Source organism: Sturnira hondurensis, unplaced genomic scaffold (assembly GCF_014824575.4).
Source record: "Sturnira hondurensis isolate 20B ecotype Veracruz unplaced genomic scaffold, ASM1482457v3 Scaffold0001304, whole genome shotgun sequence".
Lineage (NCBI taxonomy): Eukaryota > Metazoa > Chordata > Mammalia > Chiroptera > Phyllostomidae > Sturnira > Sturnira hondurensis.
The window spans coordinates 5,490,710-5,510,529 of NW_028073935.1; the positions used below are offsets into that span (position 1 = coordinate 5,490,710).

Below are 19,820 nucleotides of genomic sequence, written 5' to 3' on the forward strand. Positions count from 1 at the left end.
ATACAAGAATGCCCATAAATTTTCTTCTTAATAGCCAAAATCTGGAAACAGCCCAGGTGTTTATCAACAGAATAAACAAACTGCAGTATGTTCATATAACCAACTGCTATTGAGCATTAAGGAAGACAAACTACTGCTACCACCTAAAGCACAGGTGGCAAACACAAAGCCCGCAGGCTGAATCCAGCCCTCCTCCTTGTTTAATCCGGCCCAGCACCTTGTTTCTACGCAGTGCCGAGCTCTTGCTTAACAGTTAAGGAGTAGTTACATTTATACCGTCCTAAAATTACATCAGCCCTTTGAAGGCAACTGCGAGGCTGATGTGGCCCCTGGTGAAAATGAGTTTGACATCCCTGATCTAAATGAAACTCAGGAGTGTTTAGTTTAGTGAAGGAATCCTCACACCAAAGCACACATATTACTATATAGTTTTCTTTTCTGGTAGGAAGAAAAAATCTCAGGAAAGTGCTTTCCTCTGGATTGTTGAGATAAAGTAGAAAGGGGCTTGAGGGGGGTGGTTCTGTACCTTGATATGGCTTTCCATTGCTCAGGCGTATGCCTCATTCAGACTCATCACCTGGTACACTGTAAGATTGGTCCATTGTGTAGCATGTAAATTTTAACTCAAAAAAATTAAAATAGTATTGATCGATTCTCAGTCAGGGCGTATGCCTGGCCTGCAGGCCAGGTCCCCAGGTGGGGGCATGCAAGAGTCAGCCTGTCGATGTATCTCTCACACACTGATGTTTCTCTCCCTTTTTTCTCCCTCCCCCTCTCTCTATAAATAAGTAAGTAAATAAATAAATAAATAAATAAATAAATAAATAAAATCTTTTTAAAAAGAAACAGGCTACTGTAATTAGTCATGCATGGTGAAGAATAGCAAAAGAATGTGACAGATTGGTAATTGGATAAACAGTAGTGATGGTTAATGTTTATAGTAGAGTGTATTGGTTTACAGCTGTTCACTGTAAATTCTTTCACAGTCTCTATACATTTGAAAAATTTCATACAAAAATATTGGGGGGCAGAAGAAATGGAGAGCATTTGCTAATTTGGCAAGTTGGTTGAAGAAAAATCTATTACAAAAACTTCTTCTACTGTATTTCTAGTTGCCACCAATTTTCTCTAAAACTTTGGCTTATCCAACTTTAGATATAAAGTTAAAAGGATATTATTATAATAGCTCTATTTCAGGAGAAAGGTAGCATAGATGATGTGGTACTAAAGATTAATTAAAAGGAAGTTGCAGTAACTACAGTTGACCAAGGCAGTTTTGAAATTATACAATAACAAAAATCTCTCCTCCAGGCAAATTTTCTCTGCAACCCATTTACTTGATGGCAAAACTTCTCTCAAAGTTAGCAGGAAGAGGTTAGGAAGAAATACTAGAGTCAGCTGGAGAACTTCTCTCATATACCGCAGGTCCTCAAATAACATTCTTTTGTTCAATATCATTTCATAGTAATGTTGATGGAAAAAAATGATTCCTGGGTGTTTGGGGTTTGCACATTCTCCCCAAGTCTGTAAGGTTTTCTCTGGGGACTCCAGTTTGCTCCCACACCCTAGAGCTGTGCATGTGTCTATGTTGTCTCTTCTTTGTGAGTGTGAGATGTGTGAGGTGCCTGTGATAGAGGTGTGTCACAGGGGCCTGCCTGCACCCTCAGCTGCCAGGATGGGCGTCTGCCACCTGCAACCCTGAACTGGAACGAATGAGTTAGAAAATAATCATTTTATATGTTTGTAGTAACCTTTCTTAAATGTATGTAGAGCTCACTGTTATTTCAGTGTTTAATATTAGAAGTGTTTAGAGTCCTTAATTAAAAGCTTGGTGATGTTTTTGTGACCAGAAATGTGCCATAGAACTTAGTTAGCCTATGGTAAAATTGGTTTCATTCTACACCATTTCTCTTATCGTCACAGATTCCAAGATCCTATCAATGACATTAAGTGAGGACCTACTGTTCACATATCCAGGAGAATACTGGACACTTGACCATTTCAACCTCTAATGTTTTGCTACTTCATAGGAATTGGGCAGGCATTTTTTCACTTTGAAAAAGTTCAAATGATTGTAACTTCCCTACCTCACTCTTTCCCATTGAGAATGGCTGTTTTTGACATCCTCCTTTTGGACAGATAACTCTGAGAAAGATTAGAGTTTAATAATCTTTACTTGTTGTTTACATAACAAGGCAGTGCATCAGTCTTCAAAACCTTCCTGAGAACCAGTTTAGAGAGGACAGAGGAGTTGAGTGGCAGTTTGGTGATTGTAGCTGACCTTTTAGCATGGTAGTTTTTGGCATACAGTTTCTTGTGTATTATGTAAATAACCACCACCTTTATAATTAGCATAATCCATAGGGAAATTAATACACCTTCTTTGAATAAAGTTTCTACACAAAGATTAGTTTTGCAGTGATTTATTTAATCCTAAAATATTCAACTAAAAGCTCTACCTTATTCTTTTCTCTTTGATATTTTTCCTTGTAGGTATGTTTTTAACATAAACTAGAGTATAAACAATAGAGGTCAATTGTCATACATGTGCTTTCTAGTTACAAACTATTTTTCAGGCTTCTAAGGCACTGAAAAATGAAACCAAACAATTGCTTTCCAAACAGAAAAGTTTCACTGACTATAGCATATCTTATCAGCTGTTATCTAGATTGGTTACAGAATACCTAATAAGTCTGATTTAAAGAACTAGCCATGTCTTTTATGATTGTTTTACATTTTATACACTCCTAGAGAATAAGAGCTATTTGTTTCATATAGACTCCTGAGCATCACCCACACTGTGGGTACCTGAGTCACAGGTAGAGGATGTAGGCTTTCTCTTTAGAGGCTTTTCTAGTATTCTGAGGAAAACTATGTAAAGTCACACTTCTTCAAGCTTGCAAACAAGTGTAAGCTTTAGGTTATCTTTTCTGTCATAAAAGTTTTGTGCAGATAAAATTCCAGTAGCATACAATGTATCCACAAGATAAAAAGAATATACAATTCAGTCATTTTTTTTTTTACTGTGTTCACAGTTAGGTAATCACCACCACAATCAATTTTAGAATGTTGCATCACCCAGAAAGAAACCCCAGACCCATTAGCAATCACTTCCCATTTCCTTCCATCCCTTCTCCCCAGCATTAGACAAGCACAAGTCTGTTTTCCATCTGCTGATTTGCACATTCTGATAATTACATATAAACAGAATCATATAAATACGGCTTTTGAAACTGGTTTCTTTCACTTAACATAATGTTTGAAAGGTTCATCCATGTTGTAGCACGTATCATATCTTTTTATGACTGAATAATATTCCGTGGTATAAATATACCACACTTTATTTATCCATTCATTATTTGATGAGTATTTGGGCTGTTCCCACTTTTGGATAATATGAAGAATGCCTCTGTGAACATTAATTTACAAGTTTTTGTGGACATATGTTTTCATTTATCTTGGTTATGTACCTAGGAGTATAATTGCTAGGTCATATGGTTGTTACTCTATTTATCTTTTAATGAACTGCCGGACTGACTTTCTTTCTTCCTTCCTTCCTTTCTTTCTTTCTTTCATTTATTTTTGTTGTTGTTCAAGTACAGTTGTCATCATTTTCACACACCCCCCACGCCAACCCCCTCCACCCCACATGTCCCTGCTTCCCACCCTGGAACCTACCCCTTGGCTTTGTCCGTGTGTCCTTTATATGTGTTCCTTGATGGCCCTTCCTTTATTTTCCCCCATTATCCCTCCCCCTGCTCCCCATTGGTAGCAGACTATTTTCAAAGCAGCTATATCATTTTGCTTTTCTACCAATGATATATAAAGATTCCAATTACTCTATATCCTTGTCAATACATGTTACTGTCAGTCTTTCACATTAAGCCATCCTTGTGTGTGAGAAGTGGTATCTTATTCTTTTCATTTTATTGGTGGTTTTCTTTTGAGGACAGAATTTTTTAATTTTGATGAAGTCCAATTTATCTATTTTTTTCTTTCATTGCTTGTACTTCAATTTCATTTCTAAGAAGGCTTACCCAATCCAACATCTAAAGATTTACTCATTTTATTTTAAACATTTTGTAGCTTTATTACTTACAGTTAGGTCCATTTTGAGTTAATATTATGTTAAGGAAGAGATCTATTGGGTTGACCAAAAAGTTCATTTAGTTTTTTCCACACAGTGGCTGTAGTAATGCTTAGTTGTCTTTAACTTCATTTGAAAAAATTTTGTTAGATTGTATGATGACAGCTGTCACATCACTGTGCATTTAAAATACATTACCAAAATTAATGATTTCTTGTGTAGCCATTTTGGTATTGAAGATGGAAGAAAATATGCAACATTTTTGGCATATTTTGCTTTATTATTTCAAGAATGGTAAAAGTGCAACTGAAACACAAAAAATATTTGTACATTGTATGGAGAAGGTGCTGTAACTGATCGAACATGTCAGAAGTTGTTTGTGAAGTTTCTTGGTACTCTTGACATTTTGGCCAAATAATTCTTTGCTGTGAGGCTGTCTTATGCATTGGAAGATGTTTACCTGCAGCCCTCCCCACTACCCAATAGGAGCCAATGGCTGGAGATAGCCAACATTCTCAGAATATCTGAATCAGAAAAGTTACTGGTAAAAATGAAAAAAATGTTTCTTTTATTTTATGGGAAAAAACTAAGTGGACTCTTTGGCCGACCAGATAATTTCATTCTTTTGCATGAGGATATCCAGTTGTCTGAGCATCATTTGTTAAGAGACTATTCTTTGCCTATTGAATAGCCTTGGCACCCATGTCAGAAATCAGTTGATCTTGAGCATAAGGATACCCAATCCTATTCTGTTGACCTCTATGTCTGTCCATATACCAGTGTCACATTGCCTTGGTTATTATAGCTTTATAGTAAGTTTTTACATCAGGAAGTGTGAATTTCTCCAGTTGTGTTACTGTTTTTCAAGATTGTTTTGTCTATTTGTAATCAGCGTGTAATTTTTGTGGTTTTTTTGTTTTTTTAAAGGTATTTGATTTTAATGGCATTGCACTGAATCTATAGCTTAACTTTTAGCTTAACTTTTGAGGTTCAAGTCAGTGTGCCTGCAAGTGCATAGGTGTAAGGAAGTAAGCCAACCCACTTCCTTAAATCTGTGGAGGAGGGGAATAATTCAGGGACAGTGTTTCAGACTTTCCTTCCTCTCACATGCAGACTAAAAGAAAAATTACTGGTTAGATAGTAAATACAGATTGCTGGGAAATCCTTGTGTAGTTTGTCCTTCTATAGCAAGATATGTAGCTGCCTGCCTTCACACAGTCATACCTGACTGTAAATTAATTTTCAGTCAAAGGAAATTTTGTCACAGCCAATTTCTTTGGACTGTTTTCAGAAGTTTGTTCCTAACTAATAATCATGTGGGGGTGGAGGTAACCAACCATGTGCCTATCATGTTCTGTCAGCACTGTGCCCGCTGGGAACAGGGTGGAGGCCGTCCCCTTCACCACCCATTTCTATTTGATAACCATCACAAATCCTTATTGTCATTTTGTCCTTCTCTCATCTTCAGGCAAGGCTTGAAATCTGTGCTTTGAGGGATACTGTGGCTGTTCACCTGACTCCTGAAAGCAAGTGAGATGCTAAATATTCTCATTCTGAGTGCTTCATTAATAATAAAGCTGGTCTGACTCGTGTATAAAATCTTCTGTAAAGATAACTGGGCAGAGTGAACGCTCATGATTTTGTGGTATATAAATGTTTAAATTTGATTGATCAAATTTTTAGTTAAAAACATACATCTATATTAAGTCTTGGGCTCTAAGACTGGTTCTTCATGTAATATAAAGAAGAAAAGATAATGTAATTTTATGTTTTTCATTCTATATGATAAATCTTAGTCTTATAATAATCAATGTAGCAGAACATTGCGCTCTTTTTTTTTTAAAAAGCGGAGAAAATAAGTATCTTCATATCAGACTTTGAAGGACTGTTTAAGTGTTGTAATTATCAGAGGAAGCCTTGTGGTTTCTCTGAAAAATTTTGTAGTGGAAATTTGATGATTTTTAGCTGTTTTGAATGAAAGTCAGGATTTCCTATCATTGAAATATCAGTAGGTGAACTGAAACAGTACTACAGACTACTTGCTTTTACAAACTTGTTTACTCCACTGGCAACATTACCTAGGAAATTTTGGGTTGTACTGATAATGTGCGTGAGAAGCCAAGTAGTATACAAATAAATTGTTCAAGGATATTTGTGTAATATGTTTATTCATTTCCAGCTTTTGATAATATGGCTAATACCATCATTCTTACTGCCATCATTACAACTGAAAGACTTCTTACATTTTTTCCTAACAAAGTTAGCTTCTTTTTAAAAAATTTTATTTTAATTGTTGTTCAAGTACAATTTTCTGCCTTTTACTCCCATCCCAGCCCAAATTTAGCTTCTTGTTCTTGTTCCTCAGGCTGACCAGGTGGCTCCCATATTGGTTACTGAAGCACAACTTTTCCTAATGGTTGCTTTTCTGCACAGAGTGCTAAATGATGACAGAAAGCATTCCTTCTATATTTGATTTGTATGCATGTCTTGTGTATTTATTCTCACTAATTTAACCTTTCAGAGGCTAAGTTCCTCATTTATAAAACAAAGATAATAATACTTTGTAGCCAAAGTTTTGGGGAAATTAAATGAGAAAATATGTCAAGTCACCTACTAAACTCTTGGTGCACTACAAATAAGTGGTATCCTCCTCCTCCTCATTATTATTGTCATAATGTAAAAATAAAGACTAATAGCATCACATTTATTTTGATTAATTGAGAAGAGCTTTACAAGAAACAACATCATTGTGGAGATACGGCAGAGACTTTCCTCGACATCAGGAGTGAGGAGAGCCAGTTTCCTACTGGGAAGGGAGTGAAACATGCCTACAAGTTACGAGATATCCCCGCACCCACGCCCTGCCCCAATCGTGAACAACTGAAGCGACCCGGTGCTCTGGGTAGCTACCTGACTATACTGGGACTTTGCAGTCTCACTATATTTTGCTAGGATACCTGCCCCTAGCCTGAGAAATCCTGGTCAAAAGTTATTTCATGGTATACTGATGAGAATGTTTTTACAATACAATATCAAAGACCACTTTGAAATCATGAATAATTATATTAATTGCTTCACCTTAGCCAACTGTTTCTTAGTGAATGGTACAAATTATTACCAGATATTCTCTTCTAAATGCTTTTCATTTGATTCAGTAATTTTTCTGGTACTCTCTACATTAACAAGTTAAACATACCAAATTGCTAGTTTTAAAATTCAGTTTCTTTTTTTATGAAATGAAATAGTGTTGAATTTTAAAATATGAATGCATTTCTCCACTATTCTACAAATTTTAAACATAATAATATCTAAATTCTGTAAAAACTTCAGTTATAATAAGACATTGGCTGTAAATCAGGCCGTGGACACATCAGTACTCTGTGTCTCCATTTGTGTGACCTTTCACAACATCGTATTTCTACTCAGTTTCCTTTCTTTCGTATATTTGCTTTGTCTAGAGTTCAGTCTTGTTTTGAAAATAGAATTTTAAAAAATTAAACATCCACATTAAGCTTTCATCTATCACGAGTAGTATTCTTATATAAAATTTAGTTCCTACTACCATTTTTCAAGTTATATTTCATTTCTTAGATGAGTTTTTTGACCCTGCTCCTCCCAAGGCTTTGGTAACTATACCCTCACTTTTACTTTTTCTATTGTTTTCCACTTTTACTTTTTTCATATTTCTGCATGCTTCATTGGTTTATACTAGTTTATTTATTTTTAAAATATGCTCTTAATTCCACTTAGAAGCATAAAATATTTCAACTTAAATGTTGCTACTTGTGTTCCAGGTCTAGTTTTAAACAGGCTTTGGAAGCCCTACCTCAGCTTTCCAGTGGAGCAGATAAAAAGTAAGTTCTGTATGCTATTCTTAGGAGCCAGTTAAATGTGTTGAACAGTACTCTTTTTATAAGTAATAATTTGAATTTGAGGAAGATAAGTATTTAGTAGCCCTTAACAGTATGTATCATAATACATACTGTATTATGTATTATGTATCATAATACATACTGTTCTTTGCTTGCCTTCCAAGTGACAGAATAAGGTTAACACCTTTCTTCTGTATTTATGACAATTTAGACATTAGTTCTTTTCTTGTCTTAAACTACTAGTATAGAGAATGTCACAAGAGTGACCAGTACAGAAAATGTCACAAGAAAGTTTATTTTGACTTACTCAATAAACTATATCATTATCCTAAATTTTTAAGATAATACTTAGAGAAATGTAAAAGACTGGACAACATATAAAATGCAGGGCTCAATGATTGTTTTTCCCTTGAGTAGCTCAGCCATGTACATTTTGTGCTCTATATAATACAAAGTATGAAGAAAGAATAGATTTGTAAATATGACATAATAAAGTTACATATGTCTCACTAATACTGTATTGATTGTCTCGGTCTGAGTTTAAACTTTGCTACTCATGTAACAAATTCTGACCTGAGGCAAAATCTAGGCCAGGTAAATTTAATAAATGCCTAACCTACCCTCAGCTGAGTCAGAGAAAACATTATAGATCATTGCTCCTTCACCAAGGTAATTGAAATCCACCCGCTTTTGCATTTGGCTTATTAGCCCATAAACAAGTTACTGGGTTGGCCAAAAAGTCCACTTAGTTTTTTTTCTTTAAAATAAAAGAAACATTTTTTATTTTCACCAATAACTTTTTGATTTGCATTATTTTCAGTATGTCGTCTATCTCTCGCTATTGGCTTCCAGTGCATAGAGGCCAGGGGTGCTGCAAAATATCTTCCAATGCATAAGACAACTCCACAGCAAAGGATTATTTGGCCAAAATGTCAAGAGTACCAAGAAACTTCACAAACATCTTTTTACATGTTTGATCAGTCACAGCACATTCTCCATACACTATACAAATATTTTTTTGTGTTTCAGTTGCACTTTTACCATTCTTGAAATAATAAAGCATACTATGCCAAAAATGTTGCATATTTTCTTCCATCTTCAGTACTAAAATGGACACACAAAAATTCACTGATTTTGATAACTTATTTTAAATATACAGTGATGTGACAGCTGTCACTATACAATCTAACAAAATTGTTTCAAATGAACTTAAAGACAACTAAGCACTCCTAGAGTCATCGTATGGAAAAAACTAAACAAGCTTTTTGGCCAACCCAGTATTTATGGTGGTGGTAAACTGCGTGAAAAATTCATTGTGGGCTCTGTGATCTAGCACAAATGAATGTTGTGGAAACTCGGGGGACAGAGAAAACACATGGAACTGGGCCAGTGTCATATGGAGACTTTGACTGGGCCAGGGAGAATGGGTGGCAGACCACTTCTTTTGTTTATATGCCCCTATGTATGTCCCTAAATGGGCAAGTGGATGGCTGTACAAACATATCACACCTGCACCCTATTGGCTGTTTTCCTACTACTCACACTTAACTTTCAAGCTCTACCTGAATTACTTTTAAACCCTGTTCATTTCTTTAAAACAAATATGAAAAAGATTAAAACTATTATTTTTTTAAGATTTTATTTATTTATCTTTAGAGGGGAAAGGAAGGAGAGAAGGAAAGAAGTATCAATGTGTGGTTGCCTCTCGTGAGTCCCCTGCTGGAAACTGGCCTGCAACCCAGGCATGTGCCCTGACTGGGAATCGAACCATGATTGTGTGGTTCGCAGGCCCGCACTCAATCCACTGAGCTACGCCAGCCAGGGCAAAACTAATATTTTAACATAAAGAACATGTCTCAAAAGGCTAGTTAGTGCTTTGGGGGGCATCAAGAAAAACAGCCAGCCTGCTATAGTCCTAGATGGGATCTAGAGCTTAGATTTGCTATTGGGTCAGTGGTCTAATAACTGAGCATTGTTAATGCAATAATATCTGGACCACAATGCCAGTGGGCTCCCTTCTTGGTTTCTTCATCTGAACCAGTTGAAGCTAAGATCCTTTCTGGCGCTAAAATTACATAGACATATCAGACTATAAGGAAGCAAGTTGAGTTATCAAGTACATAATAGAATTATTTACCTGGTGGAATTAGAAGTAGCCCTGATTCTTTTGGTGTTTAATTCACCACTTTAGTTTATTACTTGTCAATATTTGTTAAAAAATAAAATAAGAGGAACACAGAGTAGACAAATTGTTTCCCAGGGGTGGGAGTAAAGGGAAAAGTACTGCAAGGGGCAGCATAAGAGAATATGGAGGATGACAGACCTATTCTTCAGCCTGATTATGGGAGTTGTGAGGCTGCTGAGATGTATTTATCAGCATTCATAGAACCATATGCTAAAAAGAGTACATTCAGTGTATGTAAATTTTTGAAAAGTGAATTAAAATGTACAGGTACTATCTGATTTAGGGAGGAATCTAATCTTCAGTAAGAGAAGAGGGAGATTTTTCATATGTAAATGTAAATATGTTTCTGTAACACAGTTGGCTCCCCGGCCTGTTTTCCAAGCTTCATTATGTCAGGTTGCAAACCATCTCTGATCCCCACAGGTTACTGGAAGAGCTGCTGAACAAGTTCAAGAGCAGCATGCACTTACAGCTCACCTGCTTCCAAGCCACTTCTTCAACCGTGACGAAGACATAAGTACCTCCAAATTAGGGCAACCCCAAAATAACAAGTAATAAAATTAGAACTTTCTTAAGTGTTCTAAAGGTATTTGTATATAAAGCATTAGGTTTGCAGTTTTTTTCTCCAGAATTAGTAGTGTAGAAAGATATTGGTGTATGTTTTATTTCAACAAAAGTACCCTTATTTAAAATGCCCGAGCAGCAGTATTTCAGTATTTGTTTTGTCATTTTTATTATATTAGGGTTCTGTATGACTTTAAATTTATATGTATTTCTTTCTTTAACCCCCAATAAAATATATAAAATGTAAAATATATGAAATGTATTTTATATATTATATATATATACAATTATATATATATACACATAATTATATATATAGTTTTTTCCTTAGCTAAATATTTCATGGTGAATGCCACAGGAAGAGTTACTTTTCAGGGAGTGTTTTTGAGATGGCATATGATGTATACTAAAGCATTCTTGTCAGCATCTTATTTACTAAAATTTTAACATCAGTAGCTTTCATGACATAGAAACAAAATGATAGAAGAGATTTGAGAAGTTATATCTAGATATCTTTGGGGCTTTAACTCTCCTAAGCTGTTCAGTTGTCCTTAAAAACAGTGTTTCATACATATAGCTCTAATTCTTCTATTCAAGTAGATTTTAGAAAATTTGCAGTCTTCATAAGAAAAATGTTACATTTCAGGTAGATTATTTGTGGTCCAGATATTCATGAGGTACCTTTGCATTTAGCTGCCTACTTTTTATTATTCACAGTGCTAAGCATCTTTTCAGTGTAGATGTTATTTTATTTATGTTTTATTTATTTATTTACTTATTTATTTATTTATTTATTTATTTATTTTGGGTCTCATTCACTCTTAATGTGTCACTTCAGGTCAGTGTGTTGCCTGTCCCCGAAGAACGCCCCTCTGTTACATGTGGTGGAACTTGCTTGGAACAGCTGCAGCCTTTACTCACTGTCTCCTGAGAATAACCCAGACCTTGGGGCCAGTGCTCTTTGCTCCTTCCCCTCTGGCAGTTTCCTTTCTCACCACTTCTTACCCTTTGAAGTGTCTTGCTCAGAACCTAAGAGAAGGCTGCTCTGGCTGAGTCTGTGTTTTCAGAAGATGTGAAGATGCCCCTCAGTCACTAAGAAAATTGAGTAATTCTCTATTTGTAGTCTATGTGTCATGGTTTTAATTTTTTATGGGTTTTCACAGAATGTCCTTTCTTTAATGCTGAAATGACTATCTATTAATATAACTAATTTTAGAGTACAGTATAGCTATATACAGTACCCATTATTTGAAATAAGTTAATGTTTTATGTCTGTTCATTTGATATATGATGGAAAATCATAGTAACTGGAAGTTACTTTTCTATAAATGTGCTTGACAAAGCTTATTGAGAAATATACAAAATAATATCTCTTAAGCATGTTAACCATTGTAGCTAACATGACTATGAATTAAATTTTACAACTGCAATTCTGAATATTTGTGTTATTTTAGATATCTAATATAGAGCATTCAGCCAATAAACTCTGTGTCTTCAATATATGTAATTTAGTGGACATTTTTCTCTAAGTCTTTATGTCTACATTTTTATTAGCTATATAACTTCTTGTAAGTCTATTTAACACTCACAATAAATACTTAAATTCCAGTTTACCTTATGTTTGTCTAATCACTGTCAGAAAGCACTTACCAGGTGTTCTACTAGTGGGGGCTTACTGTATGCTAAGCACTGCACTAAAGTATCTCAGTGCTCCCAACAGCCTTATGCAGACATTATGAACTAGGAGGTATTATGTTCATTTCACAGACAAGGTAGTTGAGACTTAGAAGTTAGCGACTTCTCAGAGACCACAAGGCTGGAAAGGGCTCAAGTCTATGTCAGACTCAGAGCTATCTACTTCATCCCTTCTTAACCAGAGCCAGGTCTTCCTCCCAGATGAATATGCTTTCTGCTGTCCCTCCTCTAGAGGCAAAGGTCAGGGAAGCACATGAACACAAGAGGATAATAAAATGTAAGCAAAATAGAAACAGGTAAAGGGCTTATATGGCTCAGAGAATAGAGGGCAGGCACATAAAAAAAACCCATACCCAAATGAGGTGGTTCAAGGACTACAGTTCCAACAAGTCAAGGGGGACTTCTTGGAAGAAAGGGGAATTTTAAGAGCTGTCTAAGCTACAGAAGAATTTAGTGGTTAAAAGGAAATGGTTGAATATAATGTAAGAAAAGATCTGAGAGACTTGGAGCAGATTTACAAAGAGTTAGCTGAGAAATTTAAGTTACTCAAAGGTGCTTGCTTTCACACCCAGGTAGCATCAGGGTTTAGCACATCACGCCTCTGTTGTCAGCCTAGTTTCACGTGAGTTAGTAAAGTCGGCCTCGCTTTCAGTGCTGAAAAGTATTAGAAGTAATTCGGTCTTACTGAGACTTTCTATATCAGTGTACCACAAAAGTGGCATGTTCTAGAAATGATTCCAGCATTACAAACTAAGCATCATGGCAGTAGGCACAGCTCCCTGAGTCACGCTCCTATTTCTGCCATCCTTGCATGCAGTTTTCTTAAAGGGATGAATAGGAAAAATTACATTTTAATTCCAGTTTGGTGAAAGATGGTCATGTGTGTTTGTTTTGATTGTGTGGTGTGGGATGTTTTATTATTAGTGGCTTAAGGATATTATGTATTTTCTGAAACTTATAAATTAGTAATTTTAAAATAAAGATTAGGTTTCTAACAAGTATGGTTCATTATATTTTAAAATATGCTTAAATAATTGTTTTACTGTAGATTGAAATTTGCATATATTTTTGCCATTAAACATTTGGTAGCAGTACTATCATACAGGTTTTCACATGGATTTATAAACTTCTCTGAAAATCTAAAAGACTGAATACTTGACACACATACTTCAATTAGAACAACAGTTGTTTTTCAAACACATAGGTATTTTATCAAGTTTATTTTGAACAGTCTCACCCACAGCTGTTCATCCTCCTGTAGTTTGGATTGGGCATGCTCTAGGTTAGTCTCATGCCTGTCAGCTTGGGATCTCTTATCAATATTATCATTCTGGAATTTTCTTCTGACTGTGTCTCTTCTATATTGGACCAACTACTATTTTTGACCTGTGTTGTCCTCTTTCTCAGCCTCTGGTAACTTTGTGAGAAGAGAGTATAGGGGAAGGAAAACTTTTGAAACCTTGAATATATGGTGAAAATCTTTATGACTGCTTGGCTGGACATTGAATTCTAGTTTGGAAATCATTTTTCTCCAGCATTCTCGTGCCTTTGCACTATTGTTCTCCAGTATCCATCTGTCTCTCTCTGCTTGTAGAACATCCTTTTCCCAGTTTTCTGAAAGTTCACAATGTTCTGGGTGTCATGCCCTTATATTCCTAGTGGTGAGTCTAATGTGTTTAGATTCTGGGAGTTTTTCTTGAATTATTTCTTCAGATCCCGCTACCTCTGTTTTTTTCCTTTACCTTTAGTAGTTGGCTCTCCTATCCTTGTCCTTTATAAAAATTTTATCATACTTATCCTCATGTTTTATCTCATGTCTTTATTCTGCTTTCTGAGACGCTTCCTTACAATTGTACAATCTTTCTGTTGCTTTTTTTTTTAATTTATAAGGAGTTTTTTGTCCTGAATATTCTTTTTTTATAGAGTCCTATTTATTAATTATTTCTCTTGGAATAAGAATGTTGTTTCAGAAATTTTTTTCTTCTTTCTCTAATTTGTGTTATCCCTTTGTCTTGATATTAGAATAAATATCATAAGCTTTTTCAGATTTCTAGCAAGCTTTGGATACCTACTCACAGTTGGCTCTAAAAAGCTGAATAGCATTGCAAGCTCCATGCAGTGGGTGGGTCTTATCAACTGAGCTTCAGTTAGAATAGTATATATAGGCCTTTTCATTGGGGAATCTCTAACATTTTAGTTAGGTCATTTTTCTGGGAGTGGTAAGATTTCCCTGAGAGGGTTCTTTCAATTTCATCTTTTCTGGAAGGAAGAAAAGGAAGAAGGCTTGGAACATCACTTTTGTCAGGGCAGTACCCTTGCTCACATTTGGATTTAGTATCCCATTTTCCCTCTTCAGGAAATAAAGCTCTAGTCTTCTGCTGCAGTGGGAAGATGGAGAACATTACCCAACTGCGTGAGAAGGAAGAGTCCTGGGAACATCTGACTCACTTTTCTTTAAATCTTCACCCAAGGATATACTTACTGATTTTAGAGAGAGGGGAAGGGAGGAAGTGAGAAGGACAGATACGTTGATCAGTTGCCCCTCTCATGCATTCTGACCAGGGACTGAACCTGCAACATAAGTATGTGCCCTGACTGCTATTCAAATCCATGACTTTTTGGTTCACAGGACAACACACTCCAACCAAGACACACCAGCCAGGGCTGGCTGGCTGTTAAATAGCCTTTAAACTGATCATTTGATTTTAATCCTAACTTTTATGCTCATTCCAGAAGTTTTCTTACCACAAATTCTTGGGCCTTTTTGGAATTTTACAGTATAAACTAGATGGCACCTTTGTTTTACTGCCAGTTTAGGCTGCGATGTTTTTAGGTCTGCTAAATTAGTTTTCACTCACCCATACATTTGGCAACTTTCAAATTCTTCTAGCTGTTATTTATAACCCTTTCATATTTATCTTTTTCTTTGTGGACTTATACCTTTTATATATATATACATATATATATATATATATTTAACTGTCTTACTAACTATATGTAATTATATATAATGTGCAGTTTACTTAGTGTGCATATATAGATGTATACAGAATATAAAAGGTGTATATATCCTATGTATATACACACACACAAAACTGCACTGTCATTTTTATAGTTTTGGTTAGAGCTAAGGTCAGTTTGTGGTTTCAGTCTGCCCTCTATAAAGTTCAGATTAATTCTTTGTTTTATTTTATCATAATATATAAAGCTGTTTATATGGTTTACATTTGTTCATAAGATATGATTCTTTACTGAAACCTTTAAAAATTGAAGGGAGTATTAGTGGAGAGAAGCTGTGGGCCTTCTCTTCTGACAACCCTACTCTGCACTCCTAGGTGCTAAAGGTATAAAACCAGGACTGGCATGCAGAAAATATCTCAATTCCATAATTAGAAACAACTCATACAATAAATCAATGACATTTTCTTACCAAAAAAAGTGAAACTTGGTTGTCTACATCTGTGGTAGGGCTCCGCCCACAGGGACCCCCCGCTCACCCCTGCCCCCAGCCACCAGGGATGAGAATAAGTCTACCAAGACGTGATCTGCTTGGGGAAGAAAGGTGGCCGATCTCTCAAAGGAGAAGGGCCAAGAGCCTTTTCCTCAATGGGGTTTTATTTGGTTTAATTTGCACGGGAATACAGGTAAAACTCATCAATCATTGTCAGGCAGTAATGATTAAATAGATAACATACAAAGAACTATGAGGTCTTACTCTGAGTCAGGGTCAGATAGGTAAAGGGCTATAGAACTTTGGGAAACAAACTCATTTCCTGCTGGGACCCTTATCAGAAAATTGAGAGCATGCTTAATAAAGCAGGTTTCACAGGATTTTATATATTCTTTCTTAGGCCTGATCACCCTGGGGAATCCACCCTTTCCAGCACAGGGCTGCACCGCCTTTTGTCATTGTTTCAGGTTCAGGCAGGGAAAGTAAGGCAGCCAAGAGATGGGAGACTTCTCGAACACAGAATGAGAACTCTGGCTATGTCAAGGACAAGGGGCGAGGGTCCATCACCCCCCTTTTGCTATAGCCCCCCACCAGTCCTTCCCTGAGTGCCACCGTGACCATGCCTGTCTTAGGTTGTTCCTCCCTTGAGGAATCTTACCTGTCATTTGCTAACCGGCCAGGCTCGGGGCCAAGCAGGGTGAAGTAAAAGGGGCAGAGGCGGCGCCTCTGCCAGGAAGATAGCTTTGTCTCCTAAGTGGCTTGTGGTCCTAAGGTCTTTCTACTCAGCCTTAGCCTTGAGGGATTACAGATTTTGAAACCAGTCAGGGCAGTTCCCAACATACATCTACTTAATATATAGAAAATGCAAGGGATAGAAGAATGTATCAGTGAGTAATCAGCAAAATCTGTATTGCAGAAAACTCTAAAAGCAAATAACCCCATTTTTCAACAAAGAAACTTCAGACAAAATTAGAGAAAGTGAGAGGTCAGAGGGTATCCTGTATAATAAAATATACTTCAGGTATTTATCAGTTAATTGCATTACATAAATATTATTTGAATTGAACCAACAGATTATTTTTTAATTAAAAGGAATTTAATTTTTTTCCCTGGCTGATGTGGCTCAGTGGATTGAGCACTGGCCAGTGAACCAAAAGGTTATTGGTTCAATTCCTAGTCAGGGCACATGCCTGGGTTGTGGGGCCAAGTCCGCAGTAGGAGGCATTTGAAAGGCAACCAATAGATGTTTTTTTCACACATCATTGTTTCTCTCCCTCTCTTTCTCCTTCCTTATCCTCTCTCTAAAAAATAAATATAATCTTTTTAAGAAATAAAGGTTAAGCAACATCTTAATATTATTTAAACACAATATTAAGAAATTATGTGTGGCTATGGTTTTTAAAGTCATCTTTTAACTCTTTGCAAATGACATGGCATATAAGATGTCAGTGTAAAGCTACAGTAACCATAACAGTGCGGTGCCAAAAAAAGTGGTGTTCAGCCGCCTGCTGCCAAACAAAGGCGTATTCTGAAGAAAAGGTTGGTGGGGAAGGAAAAAATGTCTTTTATTAAAATGTTGCACAGTTTGGAGGAATAAGGGACTTCCTGGCTCCAGGTTCTATTTGCAAAACAGAAAAAAAAAATTTTTTTCCCCAAAATACTGAAACCCAAAACCTTGCCCAGATATCCTGCTTCATCCTTATCTGTCCTTCAGAGCACAAAGCTGAGATGTGGACTGTTCTCAAGCTTTAGGCTCCCTGGAGTCTGTGTGTGGGGCTGGTGCTGTCAGCACACTGTGACTTCTCTTGCCAGGGGCCTGGGGCCTCTGCCAGCTGCTGCAGCCAGTCATGCAGGGCCTCTGTCCATGGGTCCCAGAAGAGGAGAAGGATTTTCTCCCCTCTGTTTAAATCTTCTGACCCAAACTTCCATGCACTCTGGAAGGGTTCAGTGCCCCAGCCAATCCAGCCCTGTTCCCAGGATAAACTGGCAGGTCAGCACTCCCCTGTCACCATGTTTGGGAGTAGGAGAGCTTTTCCCTCTTGTCAGTCATCAGCAGCCTCACACTTAGTTCTGCACAGTGACTTCCTCTTGCTATGTCTCTGCCTGTTAGTGGGGAATCTGTTGTAACATGCTACCCTGATGTGTACACAAGGTACTAGAATGTGGCTCTACCCCGCCATAGGGCAGTTCCCTTATTCAGCTCTTCCTATGCCATGCAGTTTGGCCAGGCAGGCTATCAGTTATCATATTGCCAAAAGAACAGACAAATAGATCAATAGGACAGACTACATAGCCCCAAAATAATCCCATTCAAAGAGTCAACTGATGTTGGACAAAGGAGCGATGGTAAATAATAGAGAAAAGATCGTCTTTTCAACAAGTGGTGCTAGAACAACTGGACATCCAGTGCAAACAGAGGCTAGACAGAAACCTTATACCCTTCATAGAAAACTCAGATTGTAAACCTAAATATAAAATGCAAAGCTATAAAACTAGTAAGACAAAATCTGGATGACTTTGGGTTTGATGATGACTTTTTAGATAAAACAGTTATTTATAATCGCCAAAATTTGGAAGCAACTGAGATGCCTTTCAATAGGTGAAAGGGTGAATAGTCTGTGGTACATCCAGACAATAGAATATTACTTAGATAATTTTAGATTTCTCCATTTCTGTGAAAAGATTTAGAAGATTTATGAAAAGACATGGAAGAGGAGGAACCTTAAATGCATATTACTAAATGAAAGATGCCAATGGGAAAAGGCTACATACTGTATAATTCCAACTATGTGATATTCTGGAAAAGGTGAAAGTATGGAAACACTAAAAAGATCATGAGTTATTAGGGAGGGAGGGATGAATAGGTGGAACACAGAGAATTTTTGTCAGCCAAACTGTTCTATATGATACTATAATTGTGGGTGCATGTCATTATACATTTGTCCAAACCGACAAAATGTACACCACCAAGACTGAACCCTAATGTAATCTGTGGACTTTGGGTGATATATTAGTGTGGGTTCTTCAGTTGTAACAAATGTACCACATGATGGGGATGCTGACAGTGCAGGAGCCTAAGCGTATCTAACGGAGAGAATGTAGCAGATCTCTGTACTTGCTGCTCAATTTTGCTGTGAACTGAACTGCTCTAAAATTTAATCTACTGACTGTGTGTATGATTATCTTTTAACTCTTTACAAATGATAAGATGTCTGAGATTTGCCTCAAAAATATTTGAGGAAGGTTTCAGTGGAGAGAGTAAGGGAAGAGAGTAGGATGTTGATGAAATAAGAGTGGCCATGAGCTGAGATTGCGTTATAGGAAAATTATGCTTTATTGTAACTATAATGTTCTCTTCACTTTTAATATAAAGGAAATTTTCCATAATAAAAAATTTAACTAGGAAAAACATAAAAAGGTAGCAGCTCATTTATACTAAAGTATAATCAGTTGAACAAGTGCAGGTAACTAATACCAAATCCTTTCATGATTAGAAAAAGATGACTGGGGAGTGGTTGGGCTTTAGACACCTGCAAGAGGCAAAGGAGCCATAGTATCAGTTGTATTTGTCTGCATGTACTGCTAAAACAAAAAAGATGTGGGCTGAGGCATCTGGGTTAAGGATGAGTGCTCACAGATCACTTCATGAGGAATCATAGCTACAGTGTTAACTAAGGGTAGAAAGTGGCTGTTGCTATGACAACAGATACGTATTCTAGGAGATTAAATAAACGTATTCCCTTCCTTGTTGTGGATAAATTGTGAAAATAAATCTTAGGAAAAAAAGGAGATCTCTAGAAAAGGGGATCATTTTACACTGAAAAGAAAGTTGCACTGGCTAGTGTGTCTCTGTGGGTGGAGTGCTTGCTGGCCTGTGAAACAAAAGGTCACCAATTTGAATCCCAGTCAGGGCACATGCCTGCATTGTGGGCCAAGTCCCCGGTTGGGGATGATCAAGAGGCAATT

At 36.7% G+C, this 19,820-nt stretch overlaps 1 protein-coding gene across 1 annotated transcript in view; it reads left to right on the plus strand.

Moving 5' to 3' along the window:
• Positions 1-12,679, plus strand: part of EXOC2 (exocyst complex component 2) — a 273,565-nt gene extending 260,886 nt beyond the window's left edge. Inside the window, exons 26-29 of the mRNA XM_037070417.1 lie at positions 5,556-5,617; positions 7,882-7,941; positions 10,568-10,695; positions 11,547-12,679. Of these exons, the coding sequence (XP_036926312.1) occupies positions 5,556-5,617; positions 7,882-7,941; positions 10,568-10,661 (216 nt within the window). The 3' untranslated portion in view covers positions 10,662-10,695; positions 11,547-12,679. The remainder of the gene's footprint in view (positions 1-5,555; positions 5,618-7,881; positions 7,942-10,567; positions 10,696-11,546) is intronic.
• The last annotated feature ends 7,141 nt before the right edge of the window (positions 12,680-19,820 follow it).